The sequence below is a fragment of the Dipodomys merriami genome, unplaced genomic scaffold (genome assembly GCF_024711535.1).
Source record: "Dipodomys merriami isolate MVZ:Mamm:240054 unplaced genomic scaffold, mDipMer1.0.p SCAF_25, whole genome shotgun sequence".
Taxonomy (NCBI): domain Eukaryota; kingdom Metazoa; phylum Chordata; class Mammalia; order Rodentia; family Heteromyidae; genus Dipodomys; species Dipodomys merriami.
Genome location: NW_027203937.1, coordinates 15,301,230 through 15,322,615, shown reverse-complemented (window position 1 = coordinate 15,322,615; position 21,386 = coordinate 15,301,230). Strand labels below are relative to the sequence as shown.

General features: G+C 40.0%; 1 protein-coding gene across 2 annotated transcripts in view; it reads left to right on the top strand.

Moving 5' to 3' along the window:
- The window catches only part of Uvrag (UV radiation resistance associated), a 316,630-nt gene that overhangs the window by 86,399 nt on the left and 208,845 nt on the right, over positions 1 to 21,386 (top strand). For both annotated transcript variants that reach the window (XM_070034983.1, XM_070034982.1), the window contains one exon: positions 16,957 to 17,039. In XM_070034983.1, coding sequence (XP_069891084.1) covers positions 16,957 to 17,039 — 83 coding nt within the window. The remainder of the gene's footprint in view (positions 1 to 16,956; positions 17,040 to 21,386) is intronic.

The following is a 21,386-nucleotide window of genomic DNA, read 5'->3' as shown; positions in this document are numbered from 1 at the left end:
TTTTGGAAAATTCATCTTGATATCAGTTGTTTAGGTCTTGCAGGTACCTGAAGGTGGAACTTTTTAACTTGAAGAGTACCTAAGAAGAGGTTTTAGTGTTTGGAAACTATGGAGAATCAAAGAGGAGGAGCAACATTGTAGCTTGAGACTGGGGTGAGAGGAGGTTGGTGCATCTAGCTGCATGTCTCAGAGATGTTCAACAGGTGCATTTACCTGAGAGGATGGCTACTGGGGTAGGCAAGAAATAAAAAGCTTTTGGTCTAAAAAGCCAGAAACATTTTTATGATCCCAATTTAAGATTTTTCCTTTAATTACACATAAGGTTATTTTGGTCTTAACATCCTTTTGGCAGTCACTCTTTCTTTTGGAGCATTGCTGTCAACTATTTTGGATAACTGTACACTTTATAGTGTTTAAGAACGTGGATATTTGGCTGGTGCTGATGACTCATGCCTATAATTTGAGCTACTCAGTAGCCTGAGATCAGGAGCAAAGTTTAAAGCCAGCCTGGGAAACAAAGTTTGTGAGACTTTTCTCCCATTCACCACCAAAAAAATGAAAGTGGGGGTGTGGTTCCAGTGGAAGAGCGCTGGCCTTGAGGGAAAAAGCTCAGGGACAGTACCTAGGCCCTTTCAAGCCCCAGGACTGGCACAAAAAACAAACAAAAAAGAATGTGGATTTTTGAGCTAGTTATAGTGGCATGTGCTTGTAATCTCAGCTATTTGGAAGGTGAAGACCGAAAGATTATGGTTTGTGGCTAGCTGAAAAGTTATTGAAATCCTATGTCAAAAACTGGCTTCATTCATTTATTTATTCATTAATTCATTCATTGGTTCATTCATTTATGGTTGTGGGGCTTGAACTCAGGTCCTGAGCGCTATCCCTGAGCCTCTCTGTGCTCAAGTCTAGTGCTCTACCACTTGAGCCACAGTGCCATGTCTGATTTTTGAGTGGTTACTTTGAGTCTGCCCAGGCTGACTTGGAACTATGATCTGCATGTCTCAGCCTCCTAAGTACCTAGGATTACAGTTGTAAGCCACTGGTGCCCAACTGGCTTTTGTTTTTGAAAAGAGCTAGTGACTTAGCTTAAGCACAAGGCCAATGTCACACACACAGTCACACACAGACACGCACAGTTTTGGTGGTAGTTCTAGATATGACTACTGCTTATTTATAAGATGTGTGCAAATTTGGCCATCTCTGAGTTTGTTTCCTCATATGTAAATGCAGGTAGCAGTCTGTCATCCTAAGTTACTTTGAATATTAATAGCATAAATGTATATGATGAGCCTGGCACGGGACTGGAGTTCAGTATGGGAACTAGTATTCACTGAGCTGTAAGCCCTTTGATGAGTGTTAACAGCTCTGATATTTACCGATGTGTCAGATGGTAACCCTAGCACAGTACCTGATATGGTGTTAGGTGCTCAATAAAACATCATCAGTGAATGCTTTCTGGGTTTAGAACAATTATTAGGAATAAAAATTTTAGATATTCTACATTATTTTCCCCCTACCCTCTACTTTTAGTAATTATTTTGTAAAACCCATATTGGCATAACTTTTAGATCTTGGGCTATTGAAAAGTATAAAAAACATTAGGCTAGGCAATATTGCCTGAGGCAATCCACAAAGTCAATGCAATACTCATCAAAATACCAATGTCATTCTTCACTGAGATAGAGAAAACAATCCAAAAATTCAGATGGAACCACAAAAGGCACTGAATTGCAAAAGCAGTATTGGATCCAAAAAGTACTGTGGGATGTATAACAATTCCAGACTTCAAACTTTACTGCAGAACTATAGTAATGAAAGCAGCTGGATATGATCACAAAAATAGGCCTGGGGACCATTGGAACAGAATAGAAGACCCAGAAATCAACATACAGACCTATAACTAATATTTGATAAGGGAACCAAAATCATAGACTGGAAGAAAGATAGCTCTTCAACACATGGTACTGGGAAGATATCCACTGGATATCCATAAGCAGAAAACTGAAACTGAATCCTTATGTGTCACCTCCTAATGTCAGTTAAAAATGGATCAAATACTGCACTATAAGACCAGAAGCCTTGAAACTACAACAGGAAGGTGTAGGAGAAACATTAGAACTTCCCAGCACAGGCAGGAACTTTCCAAGTAAAGTTCCTGGGGCTTGGCAAGTTAGAGAATTGACAAATGGGATTTCATAAAACTTAAGAAGTTTCTGCTCAGCAAAAAAACGTAGTTCTCTAGAATGTGAGAATATCTTTGCCAGTTATATGTCAGACAATGGCCTGATATTCATAATATACAAAGAACCCAAAAAACTAAACCCTCAAAGAATCAACAATCATTAATAAATGGGAAAACAAACTAAACAGACTTCTCAAAAGAAGAGGTAAAAATGGCCAGTCGAGGGACTGGGAAGGTGGCTCGGTGGTAGAGTGCTTGCCTTGCATGCATGAGGCCCTGGGTTTGATTCCTCAGCACCACATAAGCAGAAAAAGCCAGAAGTGGTACTATGGCTCAAGTGGTAGAGCACTAGCTTTGAGCTGAAGAGCTAAGGGATAGCACTCAGGCACAGAGTTCAGGCACCATGACTACACGCTCCCCCCCCCCTCCAAAAAAAAAGGCCAGTAGACACATGCAGAAATGCCCAACATCTCTGGCCATAAAGGAAATGTAAATCAAAACAACACAGATTCCATTTAACCCTGGTTAGAATGGCCAACATCACAAAAACAAATGATAACAGATACTGGCCAAGATGTGGCTGAAAGGGAATCCTAATACACTGTAAACTTGTTCAGCCACTCTGGAAAGCAGTGTGGAGATTCCTCAAAAAATTAAATGTAGCATTACCCTATGATCCAACAATTTGACTCCTGGGCATTTACCCAAAAGATTACACATGTTTATTCCAGTACTGCTCACCATGGACACAGAATGGAATTAGTCTAGATGCCCTTAGTGGATGAATGGCTCAAGAAAATGTGGTCAATGTATTCAATATATATTCAATGTATATGAAAGTAGGAAACTAGGAAAATTGAGGGGATGAGTTGGATTGGGAGGGATGAGGGAGAATGATGAAAGGGGTAACATCAATGAAGATGCATTGTATGTATAAACTGATTTGCTAAATATTGTAAAAATAGTTTTTAGAAAGCATTAAGATTTGGCATCTTTTTGCATATTTAAAACTATAGCACCAGGGGCTGGGAAGGTGGCTCAGTGGTAGAGCGCTTGCCTTCCATGCCTGAAGCCCTGGGTTCGATTCCTCAGCACCACATAAGCAAAAAGAAAAAAGCCGGAAGTGGCGCTGTGGCTCAAGTGGTAGAGCGCTAACCTTGAGCTGAAGAGCTGAGGGACAGTGCCCAGGCCCAGAGTTCAGACCCTACGACCAACCAAAAAAAACCCCCCAAAACAACACCCCCCCCAAAAAAACTACAGCAGCAATATCTCTACAGTCCACTAGATGGCACTGCTTTCTCATTTTAGTGGGGAAAAACAGGGAATGGAATTCAAGTCAAAGGAATCAAATCTTTTCTAGTGAAACTCTCAGGAGATTGAAATAGCAATTTAATGATGAACTTCACAAAAGTAACCACATAACTTGATCATCTTAAGTACATTTTCAAGATTGAAGATTTAGGAACAACAGCAAGCTCAGGATTTAAGACCTTGTACAAATGAAAGTTCCTTATTTTGTATTTTTTCAAGTCATAGCACTTTTAAAACTAGAAAACTGGACTCTTTTTTATATTTGTTTGGCAGTGTGCTGGATTTTGAATCCAGGATTTGACACTTGCTAGGCAGATACTCAGCTACTTGAGACATATTGCCCACGCCCAGAGTTCAGGCCCCACGACCGGACCCAAAAAAACCAAATAAATAAAAATAAAAAATAAAACAAAATAGTCTTGCTTTTTCCTTGAATCTACCTGGAATATAATCTTCATAGTTTTGCTTCCTGCAATGGCTGGGATTACAAGAATATACCACCATGTCTAGCCTTTCTGTTGAGATGAGGTCTTGCTAACTTTGCCTGAGCGGGCCTCAGACTTTTATCTTTCCTGTCTCAGCCTCCTAAGTAGCCAAGATTATGTGAGGCACCTTGCCTGGCCCAAAACCCCTGAATTCTTATCCCAGATACTCTTGCTGTATTTCTTGAGCAAACCACATGGTCTCTCTTAGTTTTAGGCTCCTTTTTCCCCAAGTAAGGAAATCCTAAGTAACTAATTACTACTTTAGGAAGCCTATTAGGTGGTGTACTCTTATAAAGCAGGTGCGGTGGGAGTCTCATAGAGGAAGGATTGAAGTTTGAGGCCAGCCTAGTCTCCAGCAAAACAAAAGAAAACCAGAATAACAACAACACTCCCATGTCATGTAGAAAACATTGGAGTATCTAGTCCATACCCCCATAGATGAAGAAACTGAGGCCTAGGGGACCGCATGACCTCTTTTTTTTTTTTTTTTTTTCCTTTTTTGGGTCTGTCATGAGGCTTGAACTCTGGGCTTGGGCGCTATCCCACAGCTCTTCAGCTCAAGGTGAGCACTCTATTGCTTGAGCCACAGTGCCACTTCTGGTTTTCTAGTGGTTTATTAGAGATAAGAGTCTCACAGAGTTTCCTGCCCAGGCTGGCTATGAACCATGATCCTCAGATCTCAGCCTCCTGAGTAGCCACCAGCGGCACCCGGCATTGCATGAACTTGTCATGGAAAATTAGTTACATGCTGCAGATGATAATTTAGACATTGCTGATATTAACAGATATTAACATAATATTTAACATTAACATAATAGTATTTTCACCTCTCTTTTATCTTTAAGTATTTTCCCAAAAATGATTTCACTCCCTCCCTCCATTTGCTGGAAGGGAAAGTCACTCTGTGGGAGCTGAAGTGACTTACTTTGTGTGGACTCAGTCACTTCTATGCAGTGTATTGCTGTTCGCTCTTTGCTCTGAAGCCTTTGGACTTACTGTTAAAGATATTACCAAAGTATGTGTCTGTTTAGTATAGTTTTTGGAATCTATATCTCTCTAGTTTTTAGGGAGCACAAACTATCTTTGTTTTTCAGACACCAGCCTCAGAGTTGGTATCTTATAGGTATGTGGTAAATAATTGGGGGATAAAAGAATGTCTAAGATACTGACTTGAATTAGTGGCAAAAGTTGGCATCAGAGCACATATTCTCTGTCATTTTTTTTTTTTTTTTGTCATTTGTGGGGCTTGAACTCTGGGCCTGGGCGTTGTCCCTCAGCTCTTCAGTTCAAGGCCAGCGCTCTGCAGCTTGAGCTGCAGCACCACTTCCGGTTTTCTAGTGGTTTTTGGAGATAAGAGTCACGGACTTTCCTCCCAGGCTGGCTTTGAACCGTGATCCTCAGATCTCAGCCTCCTGAGTAGCTAGAATTACAGGCATGAGCCACCGGTGCCCACCTGTCTTCTTTTTTCTTGTACTATATTATCTGCAAAGGAAAGGGCTAGATGGTTTTTATCATTTAATTTCTTCTGGACATTCTTCTGTCATTTCATTTCTTTTATTGTGATGAAATGCTGTTGGAGATATTTTACAGCAATTCAAATAGGCAAGTAGAAAAAGTGTTTTTGTTTTCAGGATGAATGTGCTAAAACGCAGAAAGCTAAGAAGTTTTTACTCAGCTAACTTTATAAATAAAACCAAGGAATTAAACAAATGCCTATTTCTTCTTGGTCCTCAGATTAATGGAGCTAACTTGTTTCCGGAGCACAGCCTGTCCATCACACAAGCAGAACATTCAGAATAAGGATCAAGTGTCCTGAGTATAGCTTTTATTTTAACAACAGAGCTGGATAGGCCTTTTAGTACATCATCAAGGAAAAGTTGGAAAATGATAAAAACTTCTTTTCTTGTACATACATCATCTCCCCTCTTCATTACCAAAGAGAAGAAACAGATTGGACAAACTATCAGTGATTGTAATCTTTGCTAGTTTTTTTTTTTTTTTTTTTGGTTAGTCATGGAGCCTGAACTCTGGGCCTGGGCTCTGTCCCTCAGCTCTTCAGCTCAAGGCTAGCACTCTACCACTTGAGCCACAGCACCACTTCCGGCTTTTTTCTGCTCATGTGGTGCTGAGGAATCAAACCTAGGGCGTCAAGTAAGGCAAGCGATCTACCACTGAGCCACCTTCCCAGCCCCACCTGCTTTTTTTTTTTTTTTTCCAGTCCTGGGGCTTGAACTCTGGGCCTAGTCACTGTCCCTCAGTTCTTGAGCTCAAGGTGAGCGCTCTACCACTTGAGCCACAGCACCACTTCCAGTTTTCTGAGTGGTTTATTGGAGATAAGAGTCTCAAGGTCTTTCCTGCCCAGGCTGGCTTTGAACCATGATCCTCAGATCTCAGCCTCCTGAGTAGTTAGATTATAGGCATGAGCCACTGGCGCCTGGATGCTTTTTAAAAATTATTATTTTTTGTAGTATTAGGGTTTGAACTCAGTGCCTTATACTCTTACTTAGATGTTTTGCTCTTTGCTGGTGCTCTACCACTTGAACCACTCCTCCAGTTCTGTCTTTTGCTGGTTAATTACAGGTAGACTGTTTTGGACTTTTCTGCTTGGACTGGCTTCAATCCTCCATCCTCCAAATCTTACTCTCCTGAGTAGCTAGGATTACAAACTATGAGCCAACCAGTGTTCTGACACTGCCTCACCTCCTCTATTATAAAGCTTTTAGGCATCTGAGCCCATTTTTAAATCCAGAATAAAACTTGAGTTGGTGTAATCTCCTAGGGACAATATTACACCAGATGTGCACAGAGCTTTTAAAAACTGTCACTGATAGTTTCATTTGTGCAGTACCTAAAATGTGTTAGGTATTTCATGTTTCTGTTTAATCTCTGTGACAATTCCATGAGTTAGTTCTCATTTCCTGAATGAAGTACCCTGGAAGAAAACATTTAATTTAATTAAGATTCCAGGTAAAATCACCAGTAAGCAGCAAAACAATAGTTTGTATTCAGGTCTAGCACATTTCAAAGCTTTTTTTTTTTTTCTCTTTTTCTGGTCCTGGGGTTTGAACTCAGGGCCTGGGTGCTGTTCCTGAGCTGTTTTATTCAAGGCTACACTTGTTCAAAGCTACACTTCTGGCTTTGCTTTGGAGATAAGAGGCTCAGGGACTTTTCTGCCTGGGCTAGCTTTGAATAGCAGTCCTCTGAGATTCAGTAGCTAGGATTAAAGGTGTGAGCCACCACACTCCACAAGCTTGTTTTTTTGTTTTTGTTTTTTTTCTTTTTAAACCATTGTGCCACACGATAGTTCTGCATTTCTTCCCCCCATTTTTTTTTCTGCCAGGCTTGAACTCAGAGCCTGGACATTGTCCCCGAGCTTCTTTTGCCAAGGCTAGCGCTCTACCACTACTTCCGGCATTTTTCTGTTTATGTGGTTCTGAGGAATTGAACCCAGGGCTTCATGCATGCTAGGCAAACACTCTACCATTAAGCCACATTCCCAGTCCCTTCTTTGGGCTTCTTATAGTGCCCCAGAGTACTGAGTCTTTGCCTTGATACAGAGGTTCCCACTAGCTATGTATTGTAGTAGTCAAGTAAGTGATGCAGGCAAGCACTTGGAGCAGTATATAATGTGCCTCAATCTACAACCTTGGGTATTTATTATTGGAGAGGAGGCATGCATGCCCATGAGACCATCAACCCACCCAAATTCACAAAAGTTCCACATATTACTCATTATATTTGGCTTTCCTCTAGCTTCCCGCCCCCCCCCCCCCTTCTCTTGGATCAAATTAACTTTTGACAGATGTTTGGAAAATCATCTTATCCTGTAATTCGTATTTATAAATCCTGTTGCTGCAGTGTGGTCCCCATTCTCTCTCTTCACTGAAGCCAGAAAATAATCTGGGAAAATGCCACATTTCCTGTTATGAGTTTGGAGGTTCTTGTCTTTTTAGCACAAGTTCTGAGCTTTTGAGAGTCTTAATACTGGAAGATTGAAAGCCAAGCATGCTTTTTTCATATGGATGTTTTAGATTCTTCAAAAGTAAACAGAAACAGCTTTAGATTTGTTCTTACCAGGGGATTGGAGTTCAACATTTTGTTATGTTTCAAATTTTGAAAACTCATTCTTACTATTCTCTCTTAGATTAGATTTATAATGAGGACATTCTTGACTTTCATTTTCTCCTGATAAGTCAGTTTCAGTTTAAGCTATTCTTTTTTTTGGTGCCAGTCCTGGGGCTTGAACTCAGGGCCTGGATGCTGTCCTTGAGCTTTTCTGTTCAAGGCTAGTGCTCTGCCACTTGAATCACAGCTCCATCCTGGCTTTTTGGTAGTTAATTGGACATAAGAGTCTCATGGATTTTCCTGGTTAGGCTGGCTTTGAACTACACGTCTCAGTTCTCAGCCTCTTAAGTAGCTAGGATTATTCTTTTACAAGCTAGGGACTACTGCCACCAGCTCTTTCTTTCTACTCTTGCCAGTTAGCTTGCTATCACTCTTCCCTTCTCTCTCTCCTCACTTGTGCTGGCTTCTCACATTCAGCAATTTGCACCACCCTCTCCCCCCACCCCCCTACACACAATTGGCATAGTGAATTCTTTTCTATGAGTGAATGAGGTCTACTAGGATCATATTATCCTTATCAGGGCTCTGTTGTAAAAGAGATTTCCCTTTCTGTCTTTCTGTTATGGCATGTCAATTGAAGTTCCTGAGTCACATCATCCTTGGGAGTGTGTGATTATAATTGTGATTGCCCACTGACCTGCGAACAAGAACCTTTTCTTTCCTGTTGATTCGAGTTTCAACAAAAGGAACTAATTTTAGCTTTCAGATCCTTACATTTTTGCTTCATTGCCGTCTTTCTATTGCTCACTGCTTCTCACTGTTTGGGAAGAGGAAAAGCAAGTCTGCAATTGTGGCCAAGTGAAGGGAATGCTCTTATTGAGCTCGGCGTGTAGGAAGAGGTCTCACCTTCTCTCTTTAACAGCTCAGCATCTGGGCTTCATCAGAACTCAGGCTCAGCGTGTCCAAGGCCCGCTGATGCTTAGCAGAGATACTTGCACGGTTTTCTCAGTTTAAACTTGGCTAACACTTAAAAGTGTATTAATGTCCAGGAATATACTGGCTCACAGGCTGGCTGTTGATTCATCAGGTAGCTATTTTAGGAGTTGTCATACAAATAAATACTTTGTTTTTAAAAAATACATTCACTGCATCTGAAAATGTGCCCAGGTAGAAGAATGAGCCATTGTTTTGTTTTGTTTTCCTTACCCATCCTGACTTGTTACTGTCTCTGATAAAGTGGAGAATGGTTTTATGCAGAAGCTCACTTTGCATGTATGGAAAGCTCACTTACAATTTGAGGCATAGAGCACTATGGGAAATGTTGGGACTGCTTTCAATGGATCCCTTGAACTAGCTCTCCCAGCTTTGCTTAGGCCCTTTCCCTTCTCCTTCCAGCATTGTACTTAGATGTTTTACATCTCCCCTTAGTCTACATTTCCAGTGCAGTGTTCTGTACAGCTGGACATAGGATGAGTGCCTGGGCTCAGAGTCTCCTGCATTCATGGGTGCAGGCTGAACCTAATTCTCTTCTCAGAATGCTTTCTCCAATTGTGTGCCTTTCTTTAGTCAAGGTTTCCAGTTTCCATCCTCCTTTTGAAGTCAGCTCAGACGAGTGATCCTGGATCTTTTTTTCTCTTGAAATTGCTACTGATAGTGGCTGCCATGTAACCACGTCATTACTGGTTTTTGACATTTCTAAAATGTTAATAATATTCCTTCTTTTCTTTTCTTCAAACCGGTAACATTTACTCTTAGTAATTAATGGTGTGCAATCTTTCTATAATCTTGACTCCTTACGTTTAAACACCACATCCTTAACATTTTCTTATGCTAAAATATGTCCTTGTCAGCCTTAGTATAGACACATTTCCATAGAAAGGCTTTTTAAAAAATCCTGTGTTCCTCCTATGTTCCTATGTTAGAGGTGTCTCTTTCATGCTCCAATAATACCTGGCATTACATTTCCCTCATCTTCATCTTATTTATCCCATCAGAATCTTCATTCTGATTTCCCATTTGCTCCCCTCTCTTTCCTATGCTGTGTGAAGGTGGGAAGAGTGTTTGTCTTTACTAGAATTTACCCCTGTTGCTTAGCGCTATGCCTGCCATATAGCAATAACTCAGTAAATAGCTGTTGAATGAGTGCATGAAGTTTCTATAGCAGTGGATCAATGAAAGTTCTATTGGGATATTCCACTGACTTGTCATCTTAGTATATAGCCTACTACTTAAAAATTCTAATTCTTACTGTCTCTGGTTTCTGACCATTTCTACACAGACAGCTGTTATTTTTGAATTATTATGCTGATTGTTTTCTTGTCTAGTTTCCCATATCTTTATTCCATTTATCAAGTCAGTTATTAATTACTTTTTTCTTTAATCCATTCTGTTCAGTTAGCTACTAAACTCATTGAGTCCTTCTTTGAAATAACTGGTATCTTCAGCTATTTTTCCATCTCAATCATCATAATCCAAGCTCAGACCAGTATCCCCAAAGGGCTGGATTACTGTAGTAGTTTTCTGGCAGGACTGTGGACTCTGGTCTGTTTGCATCTGTTCTGTCTTGCTCACTACTGCTTGATAAATCTTGTTAAAGCATACTTTCATTTATTCCTTTTCTTTTAAAAGTGTATCTCACACCTGTAATGCTAGCCGCTTGGGAGGCAGAGATCAGGAGGATTGTAGTTCAAGGCCAGCCTGGCAAAAACAGCCGTTAGTGAGACTCTCATCTGGGGTGCCTATCACCCCAGCTGTGTGCTAAGCATAAATAAGAGGATTGTAGTTCACTTTAGCCTGAGCAAAAAGTGAAATCCTATTAAGAAAATAATGGTACTGAAAAGGGTGGGAGGCTTAAGTAGTAGAGTGTCAGCCCAGCAAGCATAAGACACTGAGTTCAAATCTTAGTACTATTAAAAAATTGTGTAAATTGCCAGTGTCTGCTAGATGTCTCCAAATCTCTTCTGTTAGCTCAGATGAGTTCATTGTATAGTACTTTTGCTTCTATTGTCTGCTTCTCCCTCTTCCCTTTTCATTACCATTGCTATCCTTGAAGTTTAAGTTCTCAGTCTGTCTACTATGTGGGGAATTTTTGTAATAGCCAGCTAACTGGTATTTGGGCATTGTGCCTCCTCCAATTAATCATATCTGTCATTACCAAAGTAACCTTCTTTGAACAGCCCTGATCATTACCATACAGAGTCAGAAACCCTTCATGAGTCTTTGTTGCTGTAAGTTGTCTTCACCCTTCAGCATGGTATTTGGGCTGTCTCTGCATGGGACCTCCCAGACTACTTCTTCAGCTCCATCTCCCTCTCCTTTCCAGTTCCAGGCTCCAAATGCTTTCCATATCATTGAGGCTGAACAAATTGGATCACTATTTAATTTTCTCTGAATGCAGCTGTGTTTCTCACTGTCATGCTTTGGCTAAAGGTGTTCAGTTTGTGTGGGGCTTTCCTGCCCAGTCATCCAGCCTTTCAGTGCTACTTAATCCATCCCAGTACTGCCACCCTTGAAGCCTTTCACATCGCTTTCCCATAGCTTCTTTCTAAAAACACTTCTTATGACACTTGTACATTGTTTGCTTCACTTGGAACCTTTACTGAGTTATGTGCTTGATGGGGGTGGTGAGGAGCTGTTGCCTAACATCTTCTATGGGTTAAGTCTGCAATGAACACTGCAGTGAATATGTGTGTGTAATACTATGTGTTTCACAATTGATTCTCCTATTAAGTAAGTTATTTCCATATAACTTGGATAGTTTAGAATTGTGACTGTTGGATTAGCTAAAAAGCCTCAAAATGGACTGACAGGACCATGGTTTTGAAGGTGACTTGGTGAGCTAGTACAAGGGTAAACAAACCAAAGGCTGACGCGTACTTTTATATAACCTGCAATCCAAGAGCGGGTTTTATGTTTTAAAAGAAGTGGAAAGAAAAAACACTATGTCACAGAGGTGACATACAGCCCACAAAGCCAAAAATACTATCTGTCCCTTTATGGAAATAGTTTCCTGGCCTCTGATCTCGAAATACACCTGATTTGTCTGGAATTACTGTGCTTGTTGTAGCTGGGAAATTATCTGTTTCCCTAAACCATTTAACAGGCTCTCACTAGACAGGCGACTCTTCTCTTCCTTCAAAAAGAATTGTCAGGCCCGAGTTTCAGAGGAGTTTGAGTGACAAGTGAGCCTTTTCTGGGCTCTTTGGCCCTTGTTGTATCTCACACAGATAACCAGATACAAATGAGTTGTTTCTTTCCATTATAATCCTTTGCCAGAGCTCTGTCAGGATGACATATCTGGTCCTCAGATGTCATTCAGAACAAGGCACTTAGCATATTTCAAGAATGTTAATTGCTAAGTGAGGCTTTAATACTGTCCTTAAGTTGCCTTAAGTGTACATGGCCTCAGAATTTTACAATTGTGGAAAGGTCTACAAGATCATCAAGTATAGTGCGGCCATTGAAATCACAGGCAAGGAGCCAGACTGCATGGCTCTCCCACTAATCCACCCTGTCTCAGTTTCCTTACCTTGAAAGTGGGGCTAATAATAGGACCTGTTTCACAGGCTGCATGAGCATTCAACCCTGGAACAGAGTAACATCAGACTGTTAACTTGGGGAGCACAGTACTGCCTACAGTGCTGGAGATGCTCAGAAACACTGCTGTTTGTTGTTAGTGTTTGTCTTGATAGTAGCACCAGCATACTTTAAGAAATGGAGGGCACAAGGGTTATGGGCTGCTCCTTAGGAAAGGGACAGGTTGTGTATATTCAAGCCTGATTCTAGACTTTCAGTTGAATGTTCCTTCCCTGTTCTCTTGGGTTGCTTTCAGTTGTATTAATAGAGTTGGGTGTTTTTTTTTTTTTTAATAGAGAGAAATGTTCGGTAACTTTTTGCATAAAACTTATTTTGTATAAAACAAAAAAAAGGAAGTAGAAAACCACTGATCAATTTTCCTGAGAATCTTTATTTTTGTTTTGTTTGTCAGTAATGAGTTTTGAGCTTGAGGCCTTGAGCTCTTGGTTGGTTTTCTTGCTCCCAACTAATGCTCTACCACTTGAGTCACACCCTAATCTGGAATTTTGCTGGTTATTTTGGAGGTGATGTCTCAGTGACTTTCCTCCTTGTTGTCTTTGATCCTCTAGATTGTAGTCTCCTGACTAGCTGGCTAGGATTATGGGCTTGAGTTACTGGATCCTGGCTCTCCTGAGGATCTTGAATGTACGTCTACTGTCTTATTTATATGTTGTAGTCACTTAATAGTCACTTACTGGATCCTGGCTCTCCTGAGGATCTTGAATGTACATCTACTGTCTTATTTATATGTTGTAGTCACTTAGCAGAATTGCCCTCAGAATTTATAGATTATTTCATTGCCATCTCTCTTTTAATTCCGGGAGAAATTCATGTTACATAATGTAACATTAGTGTATTCATGTTACATTTATGTAACATAAGTGCTGTTCAGTGCCATGGAGTCCATTCACAATATTGTACAAGCATCCGCCTACCATGTTTTAAAACATAATCATTACCCTTAACAAAACTTTGTACCATTCAGTAATCACTCACTCTTGCCTTCGAATAACCCCTTGGAAAACATCAATCTCTCTCTTTTTTTTTTGCCAGTCCTGGGATTTGAACTCAGGGCCTGGGCCCCTGTTCCTGAGCTAGCACTCTACCACTTGAGCCATAGCACCACTGCTTTGTCTGAGTGGTTTATTAGAGATAAGAGTCTCATGTACTTTCCTTCCTTGGGATGGCTTCGAACTGCCATCCTCAGATCTCAGCTTCCTGACTATCATGAGCCACCAGTGCCTGGCCAATCAATCTTCTTTCTATCTCTATAGGTTTACATATTCTGTGTAGTTCACATAAATGGAATCATACAATAAGTGGTCTTTTTTGTCTTCTCACATTTAGCATATGTGGCTTTTTATCATTATTTCATTCCTTTTTAGGACTATTATTCCAGTGTGTGTATATACACTGTAGTTTTCCCATTTACCCATTGATAAACAGTTGAGTTCTTCTTTTTGGCTTGAATGTCTGTTTTCCGTTTTTTTAGGTATAAAATTTCTGTGTGACATTACAATTTTATGTTTTGACTTTTTAAGGAATTGTTAAACAGTGATTTATCATTTCACATTTTAATGGTAATATATGAGAGTTCTAATTTTTCCTCTTCTTTGCCAACATGTGTTTCTGTTTAGTATTATTACTGTTTTTATTATAGCCATAGTAAATATAGTGACATAAAACAATATTTCATTGTAGTTTGATTTACATTTCTCTAGTGACTTGTGATGAGTATCTTTTTGTGTGCTTTCTGGCCACTGGTATATTGTTTTTGGAGAAACATTTCTTCCTATTCTTTGCCAATTTTAAAATTAGATTGTCTTAGTGAGATGCTGGTGGCTTATACCTGTATTTCTAGCTACGTAGGCAGCTGAGATATGGGGATCATGGTTCAAAGCCAATCTAGGCAGACAAATCTGAGAGACTCCTATCTCCAATTAACCAACAAAATTCCAGAAGTGGAGGTGTGGTTCAAGTAGGGGAGTACCAGCTTATAGCAAAAAAGATAAGGGAGAGTGTGAGGCCCTGAGTTCAAACCTTAGTACTCGCATGTGTGTACACACACACACACACACACACACACACACACACACACACACACACACACACACACACACACACACAAAGTGGGGTGTTTTTTGGGGGGGTGAGGGGGTTGAACTTGGTGCCTCATCCTTGCTGAGCAGGTACCTTACTACATGAGCAATGCCCTCAGAAAGTTGTTTTCTTTTTTATTGTTAAGTTGTAAGAGTAGAGTACTTTATGTGTTTTTAATATTTGTATTGGTCAGATATATGATTTGTGAAATTTTAGTGATATCCAACTTAATAATGTGTTGCTCATGCCTTGGGTGCCATAGCTAAGAATCCCCTTGGAATTTCAGGATATATAGTTTACCCCTGTATTTTTTTCTACTAGTTTTTTTTTTTGTTGTTGTTGTTTCTTTTATTATGTTCATCAGTCTGGCCTCGAGCTCTTTCTGTAGCCTAGGCTGGTCTTGATCTTCTGATGCTCCTACTTCAGTTTCCTAAGTGCTGGGAGGCATATCCATATACTACCACCTCCCATGAGCTTTTAAGCTTTATAGGTATTTAATTTCTTTTGAGATATTTTTATTATATGTTGTTAGACAAGAGTTGTGTTTTCTTCCCTTTGCCCCTTTGTCCCTCTGTGTTTGGTTGTTGTTTTATATTTCTGAGTGGCACTTAGATTTCCTTTTCCCCAAGACAAAGTTACAAATAATGGGAAGTATAGTTGAAATATTAATACTCTTCAGTCACATAATGTATTAAAAAAGACTTTGTAAGCTGGGCACCAGTGGCTCACACTTGTAATCCTAGCTATGCAGGAGGCGGAGTCCTGAGGATCATGGTTCAAAGCCAGTCAGGACAGGAAAGTCCTTGAGACTCTTATCTCCAGTTAACCACCAGAAAACTGGAAGTGGTGCTGTGGCTCAAGTGGTAGAGTGCTTGCCTTGAGATGAAGAGCTGAGGGACAATGCCCAGGTCCAGAGTTCAAGCCCCATGCACGACCAACCAACACACACACACACACACACACACACACACACACACACACACACACACACACACTGCTTGCCTTGAGATGAAGAAGTTCAAGCCCCATGCACGACCAACCAACACACACACACACACACACACACACACACACACACACAAACACACACACACACACACACACACACACACACACTGCTTGCCTTGAGATGAAGAACTGAGGGACAATGCCCAGGTCCAGAGTTCAAGCCCCATGCATCTCACACACACACACACACACACACACACACACACACACACACACACACACTGCTTGCCTTGAGATGAAGAACTGAGGGACAATGCCCGAGTTCAAGCCCCATGCATCACACACACACACACACACACACACACACACACACACACACACACACACACACACACACACTGCTTGCCTTGAGATGAAGAACTGAGGGACAATGCCCGAGTTCAAGCCCCATGCATCACACACACACACACACACACACACACACACACACACACACACACACACACACACATACACACACTGCTTGCCTTGAGATGAAGAGCTGAGGGACAATGCCCAGGCCCAGAGCCCAGGTCCAGAGTTCAAGCCCCATGCATGAGCAACACACACACACACACACACACACACACACACACACACACACACACACACACACACACAGAGATTTCTTACGTTTTCCTGGAGAGTTCACTACAATTTATAGTGTGAAGCATTGTTTCTGTGTGAAAATGTGAGAAAAAGTTAAAGCTGTGCCTCTAACTCCTTTGTGTGTGTGGGTTGCCATCCTCCTGATTGTGCTTCCTCATATTGCTGAGGATGACAGGAGTGCACCACTGTGCTCAACATATGGGTTTAGATGAAGTCTCAAAAACTTATGTTCAGTCTAGTCTGGAACCATGATCCTTTGATTGTCACCTCCCAAGTATCTAGGATTACAGGCTTGAGCCACCATGCCTACCATGCCTAAGTGAAAAAAAATTATATATGCATGCCTCAGTCCTCGGGCTTGAACTCAGGGCCTGGTCTCACCTGAGCTTTTTTGCTTAAGGCTTGCACTTGAGCCACAGCTCCATTTCTGGCTTTTTCGTAGTTTATTGGCTGGTGATAAGTCTCATAGACTTTCTTACCTAGTCTGACTTGGAACTGCTCCTGAGACCCCAGTCTCCTGAATAGTTAGGATTACAAGCATGATCCTAGCTTAAGTGATACTTTTTAAAGGCAAAACATGACTAATGTATGCACAATATTATTTTGTTTTCAGTGATTGCTTTCTTGATCAATGTTTTTCAGGGTTATTCAAATGCTCAGAAGAATATTCTTCAGGTGGATCAGAACTGTGTTCGCAATTCTTATGATGTCTTTTCTTTGCTACGGTAAGAAATTTCTTAGTCTTCTTGAATTTAAAAAAATTTTTATTGTCAAGGTGATGTACAGAGGGGTTTTAGTTATATAAATAAAGTAGTAATTACATATCTTGTCTAACTTATTATCCCTTCCCTAATTTTTCTCCCTCTTTCCATCCTCCCTCCAATCCCCCTCCACCCCCAAGTTATACAGTTCATTTCCAACATATTCTCTTGGTTCCATACTTGTCCTTTTCTCACCATTTTGTTGTTCCCCTTCCCTTCCCTAGTTCAGATAAACGTATATACAATACTCAGGGCACCAAAATCGAATGCAGTGACAACAGGGGATAGACCATAGGGGGAAAACACAAAAGAAAAAAGAAATCATGTAGTACATTGAGAACAACAACAACAAAGAAAAACCTCTGTGTCCATGTCTTGGAGTTCATTTCATTTAGCATTTTCTTATATGATCATATGTATATAGTTATTCAGCTATTCTGCTCATCTGCTTTATCCTAGATGTATACTAATTATTACAAATAAGGGAGATTGGGACCTATGTTTCATTTAATATGATATTTTTCCAAGTCCTTGGAATTCTATGCTCCATCAGAAAGAGTGACACTTCCATTTGTAAGGAAATGGAAGGACTTGGAAAAAATCATATTAAGTCTTTTTGAATTTTAAAGACCCTTGTTTATTATGTTTATGACATTTCATTGCAAAAAAATATTTAGGAGCACTGGGAGCTGTTACTCAGTCTTAATTTTTCTTTTCTGTTCTTTTCTCTTCTCTTCTCTTCTTTTTTTTTTTTTTTTTTGTCGGTTGTGGGGCTTGAACTCTGGACCTGGGTGCTGTCCCTCAGCTCTTTAGCTCAAGGCTAGTGCTCTACCACTTGAGCCACAGTGCCACTTCTGGTATTTTGGTAGTTAATTGGAGATAAGAATCTCACAGTTGGGGCTGGGAAGGTGGCTCAGTGGTAGAGTGCTTGCTTTGCACGCATGAGGCCCTGAGTTTGATTCCTCAGTACCACATAAGCAAAAAGAAAAAAGCCAGAAGTGGCGCTGTGGCTCAAGTGGTAGAATGCTAGCCTTGAGCTGAAGAACTGAGGGACAGCGCCCAGGCCCAGAGTTCAGGCCCCACGACCGGACCCAAAAAAAAGAATCTCACAGGCTTTCCTGCTCGAGCTGGCTTTGAACGGTGATCCTCAGATCTCAGTCTCCTGAGTTAGCTAGCATTACAGGCGTGAGCCACCAGCGCTTGGCAGGCTTAACATTTTCTTGTGAAAGTTTCATAATTTTTCTAGCTGTAGTGATTTATCTCTTTAACAAAACCTTTGAAAAGATATTTCCTTTCCTTAAACAGAGAGAGAGAGAGGTGTTGTCAGTCAGTGGGTTTTTTTTCTTTCCTCCTCCTCTTCCTCCTCCTTCTCATCCTCCTTTTTAATTTTTTTCTTCCAGTACTGGGGCTTGAACTCTTAGTTTCATAGAATATACATTGGGCTCTTGACAGCATTCTCCTTCTCATCTCCTCTTCATTTGTTCACCCCTTTCTCCTTGTTGCACCCCTTTTGAGTGCCCGCGTCCTGATGCTATATTTTGCTGAACCTTAACTTTGCCTTTCCAAGGACTTATAATATTTTAGTTTTTCTTTGAATCTACTGTATTTTGGTTAATATGTTTGTATATACATGCATACTACCCAACATATTTCCTTATAAGCCACATCTATCTAGCTTCCATATGTAAAGGAAACCTTCAGCCTTTGTCTCTCTGTGCCTGGACTTACTTCACTTAATGTAATTTTTTCCAGGTCTCTCCATTTCTTTACAAGTGGTACAATATCATTTTTTTCTAATGGATGAGTAAATTCCATTGTGTATTATACCACATTTTCTTAGTCCATTTGTTCATTGAGGGACATCTGGACTGATTCCATCCCTTGGCTATGGTGACTAGTGATGAAATAAACATGATGGTGTTGGTGGCTTTATTGTATACTATTTGTAATCTTTTAGGTAAATGCTCAAGAATGGAATTGTTGCATCATAGGGTAGTTCTGTGTTTCATACTTTGAGGCACCACCACACTGCTTTCCACGGTGGTTGAACAAGCTTACATTCCCACCAACAGTGTATTAGGATTCCCCTTTGTCTACATCCTTGCCAGCATCTGTTATCATTTGTTTTCTTGATAATGGACCTTCTAATTGGGTTGAGGTTGAATCTCAATATTGATTTGATTTGCAGAGATATTAAGCAATTCTCCATGTGTCTATTGGCCATTTTTACTTCTTCTCCTGCGAAGACTCTCTTTTGTACGTTGTTAAATTTTGACTAACCTAATGACCTGCATTTGATAATTTTATTTATTTATTCATATTTTAGATGTGTCTTCACTTAGATTGTTTAGAGTGTATAACAAAACAGATAGGATTTCCTCATTATAGGGTGGAGATACAAAGCACAAGTTGCTAATATGAATGCTTATTTTTGAGCTTATTTAGTTTGGGCTGAGTTTTAAGTATCGCAAAGAACAATGACTAGATATAGTTTGAAATGTGAATAAGCCACTAATTTATGTTGACTTTTTCCCCCCCCTCAGTAAAATGAGGGTAAGATGTGTTTATTTTAAAGATGTTTTCTAATTATTAGATTGCGTGATCCTTTTATAGAAACCAGTAGAATTAAAAGAAAAAAAAACCCAGAGGTCTTAGAGAAGAAGAGGATGGAGGATAGTGGAAATTGGAGAATCTAAAAAGCTGGTTTAAAGGATATGAAGGGAGAACTGGCTTATTCAGAAGAAAAGGAGATGAGCAAAAGCTGTTGGATATTATGAATGCAAGGCACCATGCTGTCTGTCCTAGAGAATGCTCTGATCAACTGGATGCCTGTAGTCTTCTCTCTGAATTTACTTAATGGCTCTGATTTCTTCAAGGAAATAGAAACAGTGATGTTAAAATTTTGGGAAATTCACAAGCATTTTCACAGTTATTTATTCTCTTAGAAACTTTCGTTTACTATCAGTGCTTAAGCTTTGTCTTTGTCTTGAGTTGATGTTGCCAGGTGGTAAAAGACTTATTTTCTGAAGGCACAAGGCAAATGAGAACCAGATTGGAGATTGGTCGAAAGGTTTCTGGTAAGTATGTTTAGGAAGTTCTTTTCATTGTCTTGTTTTCCTTGCCTGGTGGTTAAGGTACAGATAACAGGAACTGAGGGAGTTTTCTGTGGAGCACAGTGACTTCCAGAAATGTGAAAGCATCAGGTATTGTGGATGAACTTCCAGTCCTATAGTAACAGAGTTATTGAGCATTGATCTTGCAGTAGTTAGGTTTTGGAATCTAATTTTTAGATCACCTTCCAGATTATTCCATAATAGCAATAGTTCATACTGCTTTTAAATACTGGCTTGTTCATCACCATTGCACAACTCATTTAGAGCTAAAAATACAGATAGACTTTTTTTTTTCCAGAACCAGCTCAAGTGCCTGTTTTTCAACCAAATAACCTGAACCTATAGAGATAGTCCTTGAACTAGACACTTTAAATTGCACTTGTCAATTTTAGAGAAACAAGTTTTTCTCTCAGCCATGAGGAACAAGTTCCCCTCATCTGCTCTACTCACAGCTTTGCTTTTCCTGTAGTTTTTGCCATAACAGATTTCGAAGTGCCTGCTGGGAAACCTGAGTGCCTATCAATCACTGTACTCTGTGATTCACTGTTTCCTCTCCCTCAGGCACATTGTCTCTGGATGGGGACAGTTACAAATGTATACATTTTCCTTTCCTGATCTTTCTTGGCTTATAAAATTGTAGCTAATTGGTCTGCAATTATATTTGAAAACATAGCCTGAATTCTTTACTATTACTTAGCTCTAAAATTCTCAGAGCTGGTTAGAGTCAAGATGAGAACCTAGGCCTCTGAATTGTTTGCTTTGAGATTGTATTCTAGTTAACAACTTTCTCTGTAGCAGTAGGCCCCTAGTATTCGTATGTTCCCTCTGTAGTGAGAATCACAGAAAAGAAGAGAAAAAAAAAAGAGGAAATCTTGATGGAAGCAAGGACTAAAATGGGCCTCTTCAGATAGACCTATTGAACTGTTTTGCAGCAAAACAATGACCTGAGATTAAATTCTTGTCTTGTGGTTCAGAGCTGAGAATTTAGGACAGTTTCAGTGTTCCCAAACTATTAGCAGCTCTTTTCAAATTTACATTTAGTATGTGATAGTAGTTGAACTTTTCCATCTTAATTCTTAAAAACTTCCAAATTAAAGGTTTCTTTTTAGGTAAGCAGACATTTAATTAAGAGCCCTTTAGTCATTGTTATATTTGATACTTTAGGATGTTCACCACAAGGTGTCAATGTTGTTCTTTA